Source organism: Oxyura jamaicensis, chromosome 1 (genome assembly GCF_011077185.1).
Source record: "Oxyura jamaicensis isolate SHBP4307 breed ruddy duck chromosome 1, BPBGC_Ojam_1.0, whole genome shotgun sequence".
Taxonomy (NCBI): Eukaryota; Metazoa; Chordata; class Aves; order Anseriformes; family Anatidae; genus Oxyura; species Oxyura jamaicensis.
Genome location: NC_048893.1, coordinates 78,042,011 through 78,062,992, shown reverse-complemented (window position 1 = coordinate 78,062,992; position 20,982 = coordinate 78,042,011). Strand labels below are relative to the sequence as shown.

Below are 20,982 nucleotides of genomic sequence, written 5' to 3'. Positions count from 1 at the left end.
ATGATCAAGGGGCTGGAGCACCATTCCTAGGAAGATAGACTGAGGGAGCTGGGGTTGTCCAGCCTGAAGAAGAGAAGGCTCCGGGGAGACCTTATAGCGGCCTTCCAACACCTAAAGGGGACCTACAAGAAATTGAGGAGGGACTCTTTGTCAGGGGGTGTAGTGACAGGACAAGGAATAATGGCTTTAAACTAAGAGATGGTATGTTTCGATTAGGTGTTAGGAGGAAATTCTTCACTCAAAGGGTGGTGAGGCACTGGAACAGGTTGCCCAGAGAAGTTGTGGATGCCCCATCCCTGGAGGTGTTCAAAGCTAGGCTGAATGGAGCTTTGGGCAACCTGGCCTAGTTGGAGGTGTCCCCGCCCACGGCAGAGGGGTTAGAACTGGATGGTCCTTAAGGTCCCTACCAAGGCAAACAATTCTACGGTTCCAAATGATTCTACGGTTCCACAATTAGGACAGGCTATAGGATCACCTAGGCCAGTATCCTGTCTCCAACAGCATGAGACTACATTTCAAACACCTACAAATACATTAAAGATGGTAAAACATATTATAGAGATAGAGACAAAAATCTCTAAAGGGAAAAGTATTACACAAGAAGCAGCAAAGGATTTGACCAGTAAGTAGATTTTCTGATATTTACCTCAACAGCAAAAGCAAAATGTTATTAAGCTTGGGGGTAGCAAGAAAGTAAAAGAAGCCTTTCTAGGCTAAGGAAAGCACATCTCACCAGCATATCCAACAAAACATACTGACTTTAGGAGTAAAGTGTATTGGGTCCCCCAGTCACTTCCTAGATGTGGAAGGATGCACGTTTTTGACTTGGTTACTTTGATTCAAAGAAATACTAATGGAAATGGCTGACAAAATTCAGGACACAGTAATTTCAGAAAAGCTCAAGCTATTTAAAGCACCAATAGGATAGCATCTCACTATGTAACTAGCTTCCCTGAAATAAACATGAACTGTCAGAGACAAGCAAATTAAGAATGAACTCTTCTACCTTCTTTCATAAACTCCGTTAGTAGACATAATTAAAACTTGTCCATCTTCTTCAGTTGTGATGATCTAGTATTAAGGAGCCATCTAGTAAGATGTGTTTCACAAAAAGCTTTTGTGCAAAAGCCCACATTCCCATTTTTCCATCATACGTACATTTCATATTTCATTTAGTATGTCAAGAAATCAGGAACTATTTCTTTTAAAATCTTTAGACACTTAAATAAGAGTCTTGAGCAGTTCCTCAAGCTACCACTGGCATAACTGTATTTTTATTATTATTATTATTTTTTATTTGAAACAGGCCATTTATAATTTCACAAATACAAATTTACCATTCAGGTGGTATTCATGTATAATGTCAATAATGGCTACCGTATCAAGTTTTTTTCCAGTTGGCTGGTCTTCTGGAAAAAATATTTATTTTCTAAACATTTTACTGTGACAATCTGAATTAAAAAAAATTACTTCTGAATAACACTGAAACCAAACACTTAAGAACACCTTTGTTTTGAACAAAAACTGCTTATATAAAAGTCATTTTGACTAAAGCTTATTTCTGTGTTATTGAGAAACCTTAAGTTTTCCAGGATCATATATTATGAAGGTTTCTTTTTTGCTGGAACAACCTTACTCATAAAACTGTGCCCAGATATACTTGTACATATATGAACTGCCTCAAATTGGAAAATAGGGGCTCTAATTAAGAGGTTTTCCTCTCTATCTATAAATAAAGGAAAGCAGTTGATCAATCAGTAACAAGGTTTACCAATGCAATATGCACCTCTGATTTAAATTTGCCAACCCAACTTTAAGAGTCCAGTCCTTCTTATTAGCCTTACAGGACGAAAGGCTAATCCCTGCCGACATGTGTTACTAGTACCCATTTTCACACATCAGGCACACTGCTTCTCCTCTCTGTGGATTAGTTGTCAGACACAGCAGCAGCTAGATGGTTTCATCATTATTTACTAGATAATAAACCCTATTGCAAGTAAAAGCCTTAGGTTCATTTCCAGATTTTGGAGAGCTCTGCCATACAATGCCAACTCTGATTATCACTTTATCCTCCACATTTTAGTTGCATTAGCATTGGACAAACACAGAACAGAAATAGACCCCCATTCAGTGTTCACATACAAATCAAGACAACTTACCTATTGAACCACAGTCACAGGAATGTAAGAAGCAAAGTTCAGCCACAAGAGTCAGATTAAACAGTTCTGTTGTTGGTTTTTAGCAGGACAGCCTTTTAGTATATGTACTGACCTGTTCAGCCAAACAATGACAACCTCTCTTTGCTCTTTAAAATTCAAGCATCTGCTTCAAGACAAAGGAGCCAAATTGGTTAGAATACATGACAGCACATTAAAAAGAAATACACAAAATTAAAAATTCAGTCAAATGGTTAACTTCATACAGTTGCAAGTAGTTTAAATGTATGCCTACTATTTTAACAGTAGTGTTTTTTTCTTGTTAAGAGTTAGGTTAGCACTAATCCATCAGCCCTTCATGAGTTAACAGGTGCTATATTTAATTATTAAAAAAGTAGCCTGGAGTTTTTCAGAAAAAAACAGAAACTATATTACCTGAGCAAGGCTTTATAGAATATTATTAACAAGAACTTTTATTTCAAAGGAAATACAAAAGAAATGAAGTTCTGTTCAGGAGCCTTTAATTCATTTTTACAGGCTTAAGTATGCAAATGAAGAAAAGGTATGTGGAGATTATAAATAACATAAATCAGATAAGCTTACACAGTAACGCTACAAACACCCCAGTGGGGAAGGTATGCAGCACTAACAGCAGCTATATGCAATCAGTCATCAACAATCAAGCAATCAAACTTGCCTAATTCTAGGCAAAAATATTCATCCATTAAGTGTATGACTGCAATGGACAACAGGATTTCATTCAGGTACAATTTACCATATTGATAAGGTTGTTTTTTGGAATAGAGGCCATTGTTTCAACTCTGTGCGCATGAGGTTCCTCATTCTGCTTACAGTTAAAAATAAGTACTTTATGTTTGTGTACAGTGCTCTGCAACAGAGGTCTCAACCACACTAACAATTTCTTACAAAACACTCCTGCGAGGTAGGTATATCATCATCCCCGTTGGGAAAATGGAAAAGAGGTTTGCCCACAGTCTCACAGTTATTTAGTATCTGAACCAGGAACACATCATCTGACTCTGTACCAACCTTTTCCACTAGGCAATACCCCTTTTTAAATTATACTATTGCATTCAAAAAAATTATTTCAAAACAACAAGTGTTAATACTACAATATAGCCTTTTGTAATAAAACAAGAATACAGTATAGTTGTTTTTTTTTTTTTTTTTAGGTACCGTTACTCTCCCCCACCCCAACTGCTTTACCTGGAGATAACTAAAATATTTATGGACTAACAAAAAGTAGTTTTTAAAAATATTCACTGTAGGAACAGGCATGCAAGTGACTGGATGTTACTGTTCATTAAGAACATGTGTTGTTTCTCCAGCACCAACTTATACATGTACTAGGAGCATGCAAACTGAATGTTATTTTAAGATTGTAGGCAGTTGTGTCTTCAATCTTGCAGTTTAGTGCCAATAACTCCAGTCAATCTTGTTAATTACTATAAATACCTTTCCCAAGCTTAGTATAATGGTGACTGAATACCACTCCCCCCTATAAAAACTCTTAAAACACTTTCTGAGCTACACATTCAGCTCCCACATCCACCAAGTGAGAGTCTTGATTAAGACAAACACACCTGATTTCAGGTTCTAATATACTTCCATTTTGAAGTTTTATAATGAAGTGACTAACTCCTGTATTGGGACTGACAGAAGACAACTGAGACTTTGTTAAATTTGCTGGCAAAGTACATTTGAGATCTGAAACAAAATAACCAATCCAGTTCCTCATGTAGGCTCCATGACTCACCACTAAGATATTGGCATCTAGTATTTTAGAAGTTCCACCGTTATCAGAGCCCAGTCCTGGTTCACTGCAGTGATTTGTCCAAGGGAAAACTGACTGTTCTTCAGATGTTCCTGAGCTTCTGCTTGCTGAACCATGCATCTCTCGCTCTTTCTGTTCCACTTCAACAGCTAGCTGACATAGAAATTCAAAAAAATCCTTTGCACGTTCTCTTACCTAAAGAGAAGATAAAGGTCAGAAGAGTACATTGTGAAGAATGCAAGAGATTTTAGCTTTCAGAAAACAGAGATACAACTACTTCAGATAAAATATAAACATTTATCACAGACAAGACTCTGAAAGCACTGGTAAGCTAGTGAATGCTGTGAAAACTGCTCTGCCCTTCAAAGCCAAGGATGAGAGCAATTGCCACCATACTTCTGCATATGAGAGCTTAAGGAAGAGTAAATCTCAGAATGAATATTTTACTTCTAAAGTGACTCCCTAATGGACGACCATTAGGTCAAGTGGTGCTTTTAGCTTGGAAAAATGGTTGGAAGAAGTCCTTTGGTTGGACTAAACTTTCAGTAAGATGTTCTTAAGTAAGCAATAGCTGTATCTGCACTAATGAAACAGCCTAGAAACCAGGGCACAAATACATAAATACCATACTTCATCTAGAGTTTCTCCTCCAGAAGGTGTGAATGCAGGACACTGTTCTCCAGCAGCCTTTGCCATAGCCTTGAGGTCAGTCAAAGGCCTTCCTTCTGCAACACCGTATTTCTGTAAAAGGCAAGTTACAAAGACTAGGTTTAGCAAGATAAAGTCTTTACTATCACTTCCAATGCAAACATCTCCCTCCAGCTTTGTCTTCTAGATTCTCAAGTGTAATGTGCAGGTTTAACTACTTTTTACATTTAATCCCAATGTTGGGGGAAAATATATCTTTATATCTGCTATTTAGGTTAGAAGTATATATACGTTGGGTAGAGAAATACTTTAAGTGTAGCATCTCATCTAAAGGGCTAGCATTCAAAACACTACTTTCAGCCTGATCTTTGACTAGAGATTTTCTTATATTCTTGACACTCATTCTTAGTATACAAAATTCATGTGTCTTCATAACTGAGGTTGCGTTGCAAATACGTCAGTACATAGCTGTTCACAGGAGGATAAACTCCATTTACTTTTCATTTACAGAAATACTACAAGAATTGCTTTTCATAAGCAAAAAATATTTTTATCTAAAGAATTCTGTAACTGTCAAAAGACAGAATTAATCCATTTTAAAAAACAAAGTTTTTCAAAAGGGCAAAGAGTAAAAGAAAAAATACCACAAGTACTATATCTATTAAAAATAGCCAAAGGGCCACCCCCCTGTTTTTTCAGGACACACATTACTGCTGTTGACAGAGTTTTTAGAAAACAAGGAAGAAGAAAATGATCTTAAGGACATATGCTAATGGACTCAGAACATGCAATTAATGATCTTCAATGGCACACTTATTCCTGAGACCTCCAAATGCAAGGCCCATATGAGAAACAGCAAAAAGAACCCATATATACCAGCTAGTCATTCTGGACCACTAGTAGTCACATTTTAAATTAATATTTATAATCTCTAATATATTTTAAAAGATATACATGTGGGTGTCTACTACCATTTTTTACCTTGAAAATATTTCCAAAGTACCTCTCTCAATAGTGGCAAAACAGATTAATAATTCTCCCACTGAAAATTAATACCTCACTACCACTAACAGACAAAAAATACATTCAAACAGAAAGCTTTGGTCCTTTCTTAGAAGGACAGTGAAAACAGTACAGTTATGAGTATTTTGAGAAAGTAAGGACTTGTGCTATACTGTCAAACTCTCAGTTGCCCACGTTCCATAGATTCAGATACTGACAACTGGAAAACAGATAAGTGCTTATTACTGATACTTTGATTTCTATGCTGTGGACATGGAATTTGCAGCCATAATAATTTATTATAGTCTTAGGAATTTAAGTGTACTGAAACAACTCCACTTTCTGTTCCCTTCTCTAAAGAGAAACTTGCAATTTAAGAACATTAAGATGTGAAGAAAAAAGCTCTGACACTACGAAAAAGGAAATCCTAATCTTAAAATATTTTTCCAGACTTCTCCCATGAAAGCAAGGCACAAGATAATAAAGCTTTCTTAATAGGATCAATGACATATGTTCCTTTAAGCTTAAAATTTCTTTTCATGCTATTCAAACTTAATTTCAGTTATCCAGAGCAGTGCCTTACAACTTGTGGCTTGCAGAAACCATACTGGCATTTTTACACATCAATACAAACACCATTAAATGCAAAAAAAAAAAAAAAAAAAAAGTAACAAAATTAAGATTATTCTTTGTAAAACTGTATCACAGCCCACCATATTTTTGAAAACACCAGGTGGTTAAACAATTAAAGAAGATTAAGAAGCATGTAACTTCCTGATTTCAGGGGGTGAACCAGAGTTTGTCAGAGAAAGTGATCAAAATGGGAAATGCTACAATCAAGTTCTGCTCTTTAAACACTTACTTGCCTGCAGGCAATATGCAGTCCCACTTTTGGTTTTGTAGCATTTCAGTATTTAAAATTCAGCTGACACAGTCAGTGTAGCATCTGAAGGGTGACTCATACTAGCAGAAACAGCCAGCATCTGAGTTTATTCTGATCAAGACATAGTTAAAAACAGACAGGAGGTACTATTACGCCTGTAATTAGATAAAGGGGCTAATCAGGAGAGCAGATTGTTCCATGACCACAGAAAGTTTTCCAATAGTCTTCATGCAAATGAAAAGGTATAAGCAGAAAAAGAAAACATCAGGTTGTGCCACCAGGCTAGAGAAGGGAGGCAAGGGGAGCACCTTTAACATTTTAAGTATGGGGCTAGAACACATAGCTAAGCTTTTTATTACATTTAAGCCAATTCCCTCCACATGCAAGTCATTCAATACTGAAATCACCAGAATACCACAGTTATAGCACTATCACTAGATTTTGGCTTTGCTTCAGAATTCTGCAGTCAGGCAAATTATTTATAGTATCTGATGTAAAAATAAAATGATTCTTAATTATTAAATTCATATAGTGCTCTCCACTGTTAAATCTACTATTTAGTAAGTCAAGATCAGCAGTAAGTTACATTTTCAAATTGTTCAATATTAAAACAAACCCTTTTGGCACTTACTCTCTCTCGAAGTCTTGCATCATACTTGATTTCCAAATCTTTGCAAAACTTATTTTTTCCTATAATTGTGGCAGCAGTCTAAAAAGTGAATATATAGTCACATCAATACCCAAACCATCTTACAAAACCACAATCTAAGTGAACTGTAGTAATAGTACCCAAAAACCCAAGTACACAAGATTAAAAGTTTTCCAGCTAATAGTGTCTGTCAGAATTGCATATATGGCCTGTGTCATGCCATAAAAGGCAGAATTGTTGCAATCTTCTGGAAGTTCTTTCCCAATTCAAAGTCCATAACAACTGGAGACACTTAGCACCCATGAAAGGTGGGCAGCTAGATGCACATCAGCAGCATAATTTATTGGGATAAAAGCCACATCTCCTCTTGAGTACACCGCCATTCACAAAGCAATCATGCCAACACATACTTTGCCTGTAGTACGTGGGTCATGCTTGCAAGCAGAGCATTCCTCAAAACTGATCAGTTACTCCAACCGCCAAAAAGATAACATTTATTGAATGAAATCACTTTCCGGCAAATGGCTACTTAATACACCTCAGAAATCAAATACTCCTGATGCACTTAAAAGGAAGGAGGGTGTTTGTTGGCAATATACAGAAGTGTCAGTCTTGATGCTCAGGAAGGAGACGCACACTGGATTATACACTTGGAAAAAAAAAGATTATACTCACCTGCTTTTTGATAGCATGGCCAAAAAGAGAGAGAGAAAACCCAAAGGGCTCAGTTTGCTTTTGCCAATGTCTGGATGTCTTGAGTTTCATATTTTCAAATTCCAGGTCTGCTCTCTTCCACATTGCTAACTTCTGAAGCTAGTCTTTGACCCCCCCCCACTAAGTAGAGGTTAACTCTGGTTAGAGGTTAGAGGTTAACTGGTAGAGGCTAACTCTGTCAAACACGCTCCTCTGCAAAGCCTCTCTCTCTCTGCCTGTCCTACACCTGTACATCTCTTTTAGTGCTCAAAATTCCTGCCCAAGTAGTACAATTCTCTTTGCATACATCCCCAATTTCTCCTACCCTGCTCAGGCTTGAGTGTTCCCCCACCCCCACCCCTTTTTCGAAGGAACTTGCACATTCCTCTCACATTCGAGCAATGAAGTGACAGTGCAGTAAAGGGCGCCCTTCATAGATCTGCAGCTGCCAAAAAAAGAGAAAAGCAAATAGAAATTGAAGCTCTCTTCATGTCTTTGGAAAAGCTTCCACAAAGTCTGGATAGTTTTTTAAAAGAATGGCAAAACATGTTGCCCTTATGCAAAGGAGAAATTCAGGTCTGCTTTCTACTTTAGAAGTGTGCAAACGCTTCTCATGGAAAAGGCTTTCTCTAATAAAAGATGCCATTATTATGCATTTTATAAGTATTTAATTATTGCACTCCTCCCTACCTCTCTTGTTTGTTTTCTGCCTAAGTTATGCTGCTACAAGCCAATGAGTCACTGGTCTCACAAGTTTATGTGCTGCAAAAACAGATGAGCAAGATGACCTGCGTTAAAATAAAGAAATTTTAACCTAGATTTCGTTGATCTGGTTTACAAGGCTTCAAAGTCTTTTGTACCAGTACAACTGAGGAAAAAGCAAGAAATTAGGGCTATCTTAGGGTTTCTTAGTTTCAATCATGTAAAGTCTTATATCTCCTGAAGTCACAGAATTAGTAACAGGAAACAGAATTAAGGATAGGGTTCCCATAGGAGATGTGACCTTCCTAGAACAGCTAGCAGCTTGACACCTCTACATATAAAAGTTCTGTTTCCCTAACTTTTTTGAACATTTTTTAATCTTGCATACAAAGCCACACGTAAACCCACTCAGTAACTAACCTCGTTTCCTCTTTAAATAATCTATTTTATATCTTTAAATAATCTATTAAAATAGTATGGTATTTATAGTATTAATAGTAGCGGTATGGTATTGCATTCCTGCCAAAATCCAACAGCACTGTACATTTAATGGTTCTTGTACTGACTTTACAGCAAAACTTGATCTTGCCTTTATTGGTCTGCCTTTCTCAAAAAAACACAAGTAGTTACAATGTATAAAACGGTGCAAATTTGCTTTGTTTTTTTATTTGAAAAAAAAACAACAACAAAAAAAAAACACACTTTGGTCTGTGTTACCTCTGAGTTTCAATCACTCTTTTAACAAGAACCTACGCACACACAAAATAACAGAAAATCCATAAGAAAAACACTACATGTCATCTTGCAAGCTGGCCTTCACCAATGTGCTGTTTGCACTGAAGTTCCCTTTTTCACAGAGTCCTTCTAGAATTCTACACAACTCAAACTTCAGTTTTAAATCCATTAAAATAGCCTTTGGCCTTCCTTCACTGTATTATTTTTGCACCATCAATAACAAATAAACACCAAAATCTGAAGTTAATATTTACATTCAGTAGCCTCAAGAAGCACTTGCCTGCTTTGCTCGAAGGAGGTCACTTGAAAAGACATGAGTAAACTTTACATTACTGAGAAATAAACCAGCAGCATCTGCTTGTTTGAAACCAGTTGCAGAGAGCGGCTCATCTACTCCTTGACCTACAAAGCAAAAACCCATCAACATTAAGACAAGTAAATTTAAAGTCATTTATCAGCTTTGCAAACATGGCAGAGAGAATATGCTCAGTCATTATAAAATGCCTCTCCTTCAGCAGAGCCAGCCACTTGTAGAAGTGACTATTCTTCTGGTCTTTCTTAAACTTAAGTCACACAGCATAAAGGAAAGGAGCACACACCAGAAAGGCAGAAGGATCATTTACTGATGATATTGAAATTAAGGTATTCACTTTTTTTTTTTTTTAAACAGCTTTTAAACATAAGACAGAGGCCTACAGTTTCTAAACATGAGTAGTCATTTCAAATCACTTGTCCTTTTTAGAGTGGGCTCTGGTAGGCTCCTTGCTAGAGGAATCAGTCTCAAGTGAAATTAAAACTGAAAATGTTTGTTCATTGTAAATAAGAAAAAACAGACAATACAATTGAGATACAGCTGTTGATACTAAAATACACACGAGGAAAAATATACAACAGGAGAGGCAAGTCCTAACAAATATGAAATGGCGGTTCCTCCCCATTCCCTAATATCGACAATGCCCTGAAGAAATGATGCAACAAGATGGGATTTTGTGTCATGTGGAAAGCAGTACACACTCTTTGCCAAAGACACAGTTTCACAAGAATTTTAGAGTTGATGTAAACACAAATTGCTGTGGTCTCTTCCTCTCCCCTGCTCCACCTCGCATATTGACACTAATGCTCATACAGCTCATAGCAAGTGTGTTGATTTAACAAATCTAGCTGAAAAGTAACCCTTACAAAAATGGTTTTCAGGTAGAACAGTCTGTGAAGCTAACTGGCCACAGAGCACTAGGACAGTGCTGAGAGAACAAGCACTTTGGTGACCCAACATTAACGACAAAGATGTACTCCTTTGTGCTGGCTGAATCATACACCCAGAACTGTGGCAGAGGGACCAACCTGTAAGAAATTGTTGTGTCCACGCTTGTATTGCCTACTTTAAGTTGCAATGTCAAAATAGGGGTAGGAAAATCCAGAAACACAATTATTCTTCATAGCACATTGCACTGAATAAAATATATTTACTCAGAGTAAAAGCCTCCAAGGTTCTTTGTAGCTGTAAGCCTTAGTTTTCCGACAACAGGCATCCAAGCAACTCATGGTTTTCAGTTCTGGGTTTATGAGTCAGCCAGCACTAATTAAATGCTTTTTCTAAAAACTGTCATAGAAAGAGTTGGGATTAAACAACTCAAGCACATTTAAGCAATCTTCACCTTTCTTTTTTCCTTGCAGGTGACAGATTATCACCTCAAGGCAACAACATCCTTTACAACATGACCCTTATTCTTGCCTCTGTGGTTCCTTACTAACTGCAGTCATTGCATGAAGGTGCACCTAGCTGCTTCTTCATCAGAGCTGCAGCTCACGCATCTTTACTCACGCAAGTCCCATAAGCCCTTTTCTCAGGCTTGACACTAACTACTGAGACTTCAGACAGTGGTCTGTGACATTCTGGCATCCTGAACAGGTGCTGCTATCACTTTGATTACAGGTAACTTATTTGTCTTGTTTGGCAAAAGGAAATCTAAAACTCTTGTTGATACCAGAGAAGTACTGCTATTTGGTGACATTCTGCAGAGACTGACTTACAATCTTCATAGTCTTCTGCAGTTATCAAGCTAACATTCCCATCTACAACTAAAAATATTTTAATAGCCTAAGGTATTCAATATTATTCTGTAATAATATTTAGCAGTTGATTATGGGATTTTTCTTTTTGTAAGGAAGAATAATTTTCAATCTTCCAGAATAACTGACACTAACCTTGCAGTATCTTGTCTTTGTTGTATCTTGTTTCTCCACTGAAAGACATTAGACAAAAAAGTGACTCAATAATTTAGTCAAAGTTCAATAACATTATTATATTATAAACGAAAGGGAGAAGAAGAGTCTGAATATAAAAAGCGACATACAGCACAGTACAGCGCAGCCTCCTTTCAAAAACAGATGTATTTAAAGACTTTACAATAGAACAAAACCATTTTCGAGTAGTCAGCCTCAATCATGCCATCAATATTTACTAAGACAAACCTACCTGGAACACAGAGATGGAAAGCAATCTCTTAAATTCATCATAAATGCAGCATAACTTATCTATTACAGCGTCATATTGGAGAGAGAGAAGTAGGAAGACTCTGTAATCCTCTTAAGAGAGGTATGTACGACTCAACTGGACCTCTATGCTTTAGAGGGAAGCCAATTCAAGCCTTTATCAAAGTGGGCGCAGAGTAGCCTGCACACTTTGAAGAAGCACAGCATAAGATGCCAGAGCTGTATAAAAACTACTAGAATTAATATCACCTGCTTTCAAAATTAGAATATTTAATCTTAAAAATCATAACTGGGAGTATTGCAAGAGAAGAACATCTAAAACCACATGAAGATATATTTTGGAGGGAAAACTTAACATGAATAAATTTAACTATGCTTTGTTGAGACACCTCACCTGACTGAAACGTCACATGCTTAAGTTTTTGCAATACTGAAGGCCAAATATGCTGCTTGCTTTTTAAATAGCTATCAACACTGCTGGGCAGAAGTCCTTAAGATGAGCCCCAAATAGATAACCAATCACAGAAAGCAGGTATTTTAAGAGAGAACACTATTCTACAGCACACTTTAAACGTCCCTGCACCCAGGGCAACAATTTAATTCTCCAGGCTCTACCCACACCCTGACAGCTGCTTTAAGCCTTCTGAGGAAAATGCATCAGGGTGGATGGAGTCCATCCTGCTGGTCATCAGTGTGGGGGCGGGGAACAGCAGCATCTGCAGATTTCCAAATAGCACTAACTTAGCACAGCATACACAAGCACAGCTAAGTTAACACCAACCCATTTGATGAATGACTTGTATCTTACTGAACTGCCTCCTACAGTCCCACCTGAAGCTCTGAAGTTTAACAAATTGTTCCAGGCTTTCATGCTTTCTAAATGATGTAAAAGAAAGGCTGCAACTAGACCATCAAGTCATGAGATATAGGTCTGGAAGGGAAGAATAACTCTTAAAAAGAGCCAAGTTAGAAAAAGGAAATTGTTGCTCCAATTGCACTAATGAAGTATTTGCACTAATCAAGTATTAAGCCTTATACTGAAGATGAAAAGAAAGCTTGGTTTTCATAAAGTTAAACAGCTAACTACTGTCAGTTGGAGGAAGCTGGAACCAGCTTGCTAACTGCTAACTTAAATTAAATTAACTTTCATTTGGAGGGAGCTGGAGCTGCTTATTCCTGTTAACCACTGGTCTCTGTCAATATCCACTACAAAAAAAGCAGCTCGCCTTAGTGATTTTGAAGAAGCCACAAATGCCAGTTCTTTAACATTTCACAGCAGAAAGGTTAACCTACCCTGCTTAAACGAACTCTTCACCCCACCAGAGAGCTTTTGGCAGGAGGACGGTCACAAGACCTACGAGCTCATAAATAGCCCTTACTAAGTTTACGTGTAACACCGTACCTCGGTCAATACTGAGCCACCCTGACACAGCCTGCCTTAAGCAGAGCCCTCTCCACCAGCCTGCCGTGCCCAGCCGGCGCTAGCAGCACCTCCGGACCCAGCACGGCCCCGGCAGCGCCGCTCAGCCCCCGGCGGGGCTCGGGGCACCGTCACCGCACTCCCCCCGGCTGCGGGTGAGGGCCGTGGGGCTGACAGAGCTCCCGCACGGAGAAGGGCTGGCGAAAGAGACGAAGGCTTTGTTTCCCTGAGGGGCAAGACGAGGAGGAGGAGGAGGAGGAGGAGGCGGTACTCACTGCCGGACGACGGTCAGCCCGAAGCGAACCATGACGACCCACGACCACGACGCCGGCTGCCGGGGCCCGCACTGCGGCGCGCGGCGCTGACGTCACGGGGCGGCAGCCGCCATTGCTCCTCCTCTTCCTCCTCCTCCTCCTCTTGCTACCGGCGGCAGTGGGCGGCCGTTAGCGCCTCGCGCCCCGCTGAGGTGCTCGGAAAGGGGAAGGTGGGTCCTGAGGGAAGCCTTCGGCTCGTTTCACTAAATCTATAAATGAATAAATAAATAAAAGACACCCCCTCAATCAATCAATAAACAAAAGACACCCTCCTCCCCTCGCCCCCCCCAAAAAAACCTTCATATACGAATTTTCTTTCCTCAACTTCTTTGCCTCCATTCCAACAACCCCCTGCAAGGAGAAGCACCGCCGAGGCAGTTGCACGCCTCAGCCATGAGCTTTTCCCCCCTCTTGGAATACGTTGGAAGCCCCAGTGCGTTCATCACCATAATGCGTGGCAGGGACTGTGGGGATAGATGCAGGTTCAACTTCAACCTGTGTTTGGCAGAAGAAAGTGTTTGAGGGGAAGGGCTGCCTCACGGGCAGCAGGTACATCATCTAGCGGAGGTGAGGGCTGTGCCAACTAGCCCTTGAAGAGCTATGGATGTGGAACATTTCTTCTTAACAAATCCCCTTAACAATTAAAACGAAGACATACACAGTCTGAAACATCTTTTAAAGTCTCAAGGCATATATTCTTACTTTACAATTATAATCAGGTGGCTTTTGCCTTAAACACTATTTTTCACATAATCTCATGATTTTAGGACAAGAGGCTTGAGTAAGTTCACTACATTTCAAAAGACATAGAATTTGTTGATGTTCAGACTTGATCTGTCAACTAAAATAAGAATACTAATCAACAACAGGACTTTGCTCTTAGTATTAGGGGGTAAATTATGCTTTGGTACAAGTTTTGGTTAAAAGTCTTGGAAGCCAAATCATATTTCCTCAGTGATCATCATCAGAGAGAGGACTGGTTTCAGAGCAACTATTCCACGCAGTTCACAAGGCAAAGCAGTGGGTGACGTAGGCACATTTGTAGATTTACACAACAGATGGGGCCAAGCTGTCCTTGTGTGGCACAACTTGTAGAATAGTTTGGGTTGGAAGAGACCCTAAAGATCATCCAGTTCCAACTCCTCTGCCATAGGCAGGGACACCTCCCACTGGACCAGATTGCTCTAAGACCCATCCAACCTGGCGTTGAACACTTCCAGGGATGGGGCATCTACAACTTCTCTGGGCAACCTGTGCCAGGGCCTCACCACCCTCTGAGTGAAGATTTTCCTCCCAAATATTTAATCTAAATCTCCCCTCTTTTAGTTTAAAACTGTTACCCCTTGTCCTATCACTACACTTCCTGCTACAGAGTCCCTCTCCATCCTTCACATAGGCCCCCTTTAGGTACCAGAAGACCATTATAAGGTCTCTCTGAAGTGTTCTCCAGGATGAACAGCTCCAACCTTCCTGTCTTCACAGGAGAGGTGCTCCAGCCCTTTGATCATCCTCACGGCCCTCCTCTGGGCTCACTCCAACATGTCCATGTCCTTCTTGTGCTGGGGGTCCCAGAGCTGAATGCAGTACTCCAGGTGGGTGTTCATACGAGCAGAGAAGAGGTGGAGAATCACCTTCCTCAAACTGTTGTCCATTCTTCTTTTCATGCAGTCCAAAGCCTCCATACGTTTTCCAAAAAATGAGACAGATTGTGATCTTCTTCAGGCCCTATTTACCCAAATAATTTCAGTGCCTGGGACCTAGATGGGAGATTGGTGGAATAAAATTTTGGGATCCAGAATCTTGGATGAATTTCGTATTAAGACTGTTGCAGATTGATTTGTTGGATGGAACCACTCTTGCTCCACAGCCACCATCATTCTTGAGAAATAGCAGAGAAGAGGAACTGGGAAGAGGGGTAGAGAGAAGAGCAAAACTAAACTGAACATTGCCATCCACCTATCTACCAACATCTCATCCACACCCTGTATCACAATGGTGTTTGCAGACTTAAGAGTCAAACTGACATCTGATCTAGATAAAATAAATCAGCTCTGTTGCCTAGTGGTATTATTTCTGGGCCAACTGACAGCATTTGTGGGAACATGCATCTTCATTTTGTAGTTGACATTCTTGTTGCCTATGCATTGCTCCCTGTGTGAGTAAAGGGATTCTTTCTTCTGTTGCTAGGGTTTGCCATTCTGACTTTCACTTTTCCTAGTATGGATGAGCAAAGCAAAAGAAAAGAAGTCTTAGAAAAACAGAAGTTTGTTTTGCCGTTCCTTCCTTACCTCCTGTTTTTGAAAAAAAAAAAAAAAAAAAAAAAAAAAAAGGGCAAAAAATACAAATACATTTTGGCAAACTACAACAACACTACATAGAAGATGTTTTTATTAACACTGAAATAAGATATTCTCCCCAGGAAAGGTCCGACTAGCCAGAAATAGTAAGGATTTTAAATTGCTGCCATTTTGGGAAATTAACCATAAAAATTTGGTCAAATAGTGTCACTGTTATTGATATAGGGTAGGATAGCAGGTAATATGTATTTTATGGTTTCCAAAAGCAAGGAAATAAATGGATAAGTCATCCAAGTGTCAACACAAACACCCACGAAACTATAATAACACAAAAGGACTCAGAAAATAGTACTTAACATTAAAATATTAATTATTTTTCTGAGGATGATTTATAATAAGCAATGAGCAATGACCTAACTGCTGGTAAAATGGACAATGTTACAGAAGAAGCAACCACAGATCATCCTTTTCACCTCAGAAAGCTGAAGTTTTATGGTTTACAGATGATCTAATTAACCAAAATATTAGTTGGTCAGAGAGCTGAGTGTATTTGCTTTAGGATTTTATAACAGAAAGAAATATATGTTATCTAAAAATTAGTTATTGGAGATTTTTTTCTGAAATTTTTGCCCAGACATCTGACCTAACTTTAAAACCAATTTGTGTCTTAGACCCCCCCCCCCCCCCAAAAAAAAGACTAAAACATAATTCTTTCATTTTCTAGCATTTTAAATGAAATGTTTAATACAGCACTGGGTCTATTTCATTACCCTTTTATCTTCCTTTGATACTGTGGCATAACCTTGTTTTTCTGTAGTGCTTCAGAACTGACATTTTAAATGGGTGAAATTAGTGACATGTCTAGCCTTTACATGATCCAGTTCCAAAAGACTCAGTTCTGACCTATTTCTATTGTAACACCATTAAAAAACAATTGCGTTTTGCTACGATGGTAAGCCCCCAGCTGTGTTTCAAGCATGTTTTAAAAGTACAAGAAACAAATGTGAGTCAACACTGTTATTGTCTATCATCTTATAAATGCATGTTTTGGTACGGGTCCCTTGGCAAAAGTGACAGCTCTTCAGGCAAAGTTTTAAGAGACTTTGTCTGAAGTTTCATAGCCTGGACTTGTGAGAAAACAGCTCGAAAAGCATGAGACTTCTGACTTACAGCCTCATGGCTTGGCTACTAGATGTTTCCTTTTATCATTGTTTAATACTCTTATCTTTGTTCTTGTCTTCTTCATCTTCGTAGCATGGACATATGTATTTTTCCTGAGTGTTTTAACCTTATTTTTCTTTTCTTCCTCTTCAGAAATTTATCTGCTGTAGCACATCATGTCAGCCTGTGATCATGACCCCATGTTTTAAGATGACCTAGTGAAACAAAGTGTCTATAAAGCATAACTGCTAACACAAACAAAGAAACTCCTCAAATGAGGAACAGTGTTTCGAGGAACTCTTCTTAGGAAGAAAAATATTTTGTGGTGCTGGAAATTGAAAATTTTCAAACGGGAAATATTCTAATAAAAAAAATCAGTTTTGAAAAATGTTGACTGTAATAAAGCTATTGTCACATGGATTGCACATCACTAACATCAGACAATATCAGCAGGCCAGGAAAACTTGTCTCCGTGGAAGAAGAACTAGCAATTAAAATATGCAAAATTGAAGTCATCATCTGGGCGGTATTCTCTGCAGACCACTTATCATTTCAGGAGCTGATCTTCCTTCCTGCTCTGACAAGTTCACCAGCCCAGGAGAAACCGAGACTGAACTTCTGCAGAACTCTTTCCTCCCCCACCCCTCTCACTCCATAATACAATTCTCAAGGACATGCTGGCATGAAGAAATTCATGACTTGGTCAAATCCTAGCACAGAGATTGTGCTCTCACCAGTTCTTAAATTTGTCAGGCTGGAGAATATGGTTGTGTAATACCTTTTCTGCAACTACCTTAATTGCTTTCATGGCAAAGTAACTTCAGGAAAGTGTTTAATTATTTTTCAGATGGCTTTCAGTGATATATACCAGCTGCAAACAGGGAGCAGAGCCAGCCCCATGTGGCTGTCCCGCTGAACAGAAAACATCCAGTGCTCCTGCAACAGCACTCCAGGCCAATTTGCACAAACCCTGAAGTGTGAAAGTTCAGGTCACACTTGCACGCTTTCTGGGTGATGAGGATGAGGACCTTCAGGCGAGCTGTAAGGTGAGTGAGAAGTTTCGGTGAAACATTTTGCCTTCCGGAAGGCTGTGAAGCGCCCGACGTCTCCCCGCGGAGCTCCGAGCAGCTGCCGTTGTGAGAGTTACGTGACTGCCATCTAGCGGCCCCCGTGAAATATGCACCTTTCGATTTTGCAGCTCAGGTCAGGTTCCCATTCGAGTTCTGCATGTCACTCAGATTACATATTTAATCGTTTTCTCCAGTGCTGCTAGCCATCAAGGAGAATCACATCCAGGTTTTACAAATTACTGTTGCAAGTTTCTATGACGTGAGGCCAAACCTTAATACCTAAACTTGGGGAAACACATTATACTCTCAGGGCACTCCAGAAAGATCAATACTTTGCCATATATAAAAAGCAAATCCAAAGAAACTCGAAGAAGCTGGAAAAACTGAGGGAAACTACTTTTGTTTGGGAATGTTGAGTAATAGTCCTGATTCATTCCTTATCCTCCAGCTGGTTATGTCTCGCTCACAGCTTTGTTTGAGTGCTGAAAAACCCTAATCATCAAAAAGGTCAATCTGTTGCTCTTCAGAGATGGATGCTTGTTTCTTTCCAGCTAGACAAAACAGAAGTCTTGCTCTAAGAAGAATTACTGAATAATCTGAGCAACTGTAGCTCCAAAAGTGGCCAGTGTGTTGATCTTTCTCTCTCTCTCCTTCACTGCTCTGTCCTAATGCTTCTCGTAGTTTCTGCATGTTATGTTTTGGAAAAGCTCAAATAACATCCCAGTTTATTTTTAGAGAAGAATCAATATTAATATGGAGCTATCACCACACCATTTCTACAGAAGGACAGACATTTAAGCAGACATTTTTCCCTTTTACTGTACTGCCCATCAACTCCTTTCTCTCTCTCTAGCAGGTTGCAGCAGAACACAGAACAGCTCCTCTTGCTAAGCATATTGCACGTAGAGCTCTTACATCATTATAAATACCTCAGCTTTACTCATCTTCATGTTTTAAGTTAACAGGTCTAGGTTTAACGTGTCTGCTACCGAGAACTACTGTTCCCCACTCAGCTCTGAAAGTCAGAAGCCACAGAGTGCACCTGAAGCCCATGCTGAACAGTGCACTGATGTTCTCTCTTGCATGTGTCTGTAATAAGATATCCACAATTTTCACTGTTTTCCCCTGGTTTTAGTGTAAAAATATTGTGGTACCTGTGCCCCTGAAACCACACACAGCTGAAATGCAAACCACTTTGGGAATCCTTTTAAGTATAACATGACATTAAGAAAAATTGAAGGTTTTTTGTCTGTTTGTTGTTGTTTTTTAAATATTTGAAGGAACTACAAAGTAAATGTGGTGCAGCCAACTTTCTCGAAAGATCTAAAGGGATCCCCAGTCTTTTTAAAATAAAAACTTTCCCTTAATTGGGAGAAATGATTCAGTGTGCTGTGGGGGGCAAAGAACTAGAGCATAGCCTCTTTCTGTTAGTGCCAGCTGGCTGGCTGTGATTTGCAAAGCAGTGCAGAGAAGGCTCTAATATAATTTCTCTAAAAACTGAATACAACTGCTTTATGTTTATGGCTGCAAGTAATTGTAGACTGGTGCAAACCTGTATCAGCAATAGTCACCTGTATGAGCAAGGTCATACTCTTGCCTGGCCTGTTTCTTCCCTGTTAAACATAAGATTAAAATACACATTTTCTATCTTGTTATGGTCCATGAGCAATCCATGAGCTTGATACAGCATTTAATGCTCTTCATCGCTCCTATTCTTTACCAAAAAAACATTTGATTTGCAGTATGCTTGAAACTTAATGTAATTTATACAGTGGGGAGATATTCTGTGCATCCTTCTAGACAAAGTATAATGGCTGATGGCCTCTGCTGACAGTGAGGTTCAGTGACCTAGACAGTCATACGTGTTTATTTTAATAGGATAAAGCACCATTGAAATGCCCAGCGGTTAACTCTGTATTGAGAAAGATGGACTCATGATAACTCAGAATGAACTGAGGTTAGTGGGAAAATTATTGAACCTTTTAGAAGTCAACAGTGGAGTTCTCACTGTCTTTAGTAAGGATAGAATTTCATTCTGTTTGTACCGGTTGCATTAGATTTGTAGGGCTCTTTGCTTCTTTAGAGAAGCACAGAACAAGAAGTGGCTCCATAGTTCATGGACAAATTAATTTTTATTTATTTATTTATTTATTAAACATAAAAGTCAGTCCAGCATGCAGTTGTTTTAAAGCAGGATTTTGCTTTGTGGTTCCTCCTTAGAATCCTCAGGCTGTCCTTATATAACATATAGGATCATGATGGGTAGATATTGTTTGCAGATGGTAGGAAGATGACAATACAAAAGTTTCACAGGCTGCATAATGGAACTTAACCCTATTGTGTGTGGCTTCTCAACATTCAGACCACTTTCTTTAAAGAACGGGAACAGGCTTTTTTTCCAATTATTTTCAGTTTAGCTTCTGCACACTACATCCACTGATTTTGAAAACATACACTTATTTAATCTACAACAGAAAATCTCTTCTTTACTAAATCTAATTTTAGTAAAACCTCTAAAACACAGAGCTGAAGAGCACATCCCTTAAGTTTCAGGAGGACTACTAGTGACACCACAGAGGGAAATAAATTAATCTGACCTGTAATTAGACCAGGCTCTTTGAGCTTTAAAACACAAATGGAAGGTATAGGAAGAACTCTCACATGTTCCAGTTCTTTGGCACTTAGACACGAGAAATGCTGCAGATTGTTGGTAATGTTAAAGTGGTACCAGAGGAACACAAGGACTTGTTATGTGTTAAAATCTTTGTTGCAGATAACCTGTGAAATGAAGACTCACAGGTCAATTTCCATGGAAGATTTAAAAGACCTTGCTGTAAACCACAGGTCTGATTTGTGTGATTATGGCTAGAAGGGGCTCTATCTCCTGACTCATACCTCACAATTTCCATCATATTTCCTATCCCATCCATGATTTTTTCTATTTGTTCATATATATATGAATAT

At 39.0% G+C, this 20,982-nt stretch overlaps 1 protein-coding gene across 1 annotated transcript; it reads right to left on the bottom strand.

The window, feature by feature from the left end:
• Positions 1 to 2,658: 2,658 nt before the first annotated feature.
• On the bottom strand, positions 2,659 to 13,592 carry TIGAR (TP53 induced glycolysis regulatory phosphatase). The gene is made up of 6 exons (XM_035312487.1): positions 13,452 to 13,592; positions 11,469 to 11,506; positions 9,544 to 9,665; positions 7,116 to 7,193; positions 4,582 to 4,692; positions 2,659 to 4,146 (listed from the first exon to the last, which is right to left on the bottom strand). The coding sequence occupies exons 1-6, from the start codon at positions 13,481 to 13,483 to the stop codon at positions 3,688 to 3,690; spliced, it is 840 nt and encodes a 279-aa protein (XP_035168378.1). The 5' UTR covers positions 13,484 to 13,592; the 3' UTR covers positions 2,659 to 3,687.
• Between the last annotated feature and the right edge of the window lie 7,390 nt (positions 13,593 to 20,982).

Bases quoted from the DNA above. Each gene is read 5' to 3' on its own strand.
- TIGAR (XM_035312487.1), bottom strand. From the start codon at position 13,483: ATGGTTCGCTTCGGGCTGACCGTCGTCCGGCA. The intron at 11,507-13,451 runs GTGAGTACCGCC...AATGTCTTTCAG, and splicing joins GGGCTGACCGTCGTCCGGCA to TGGAGAAACAAGATACAACA. The intron at 9,666-11,468 runs GTTAGTGTCAGT...TTTGCTTTGTAG, and splicing joins CAAAGACAAGATACTGCAAG to GTCAAGGAGTAGATGAGCCG.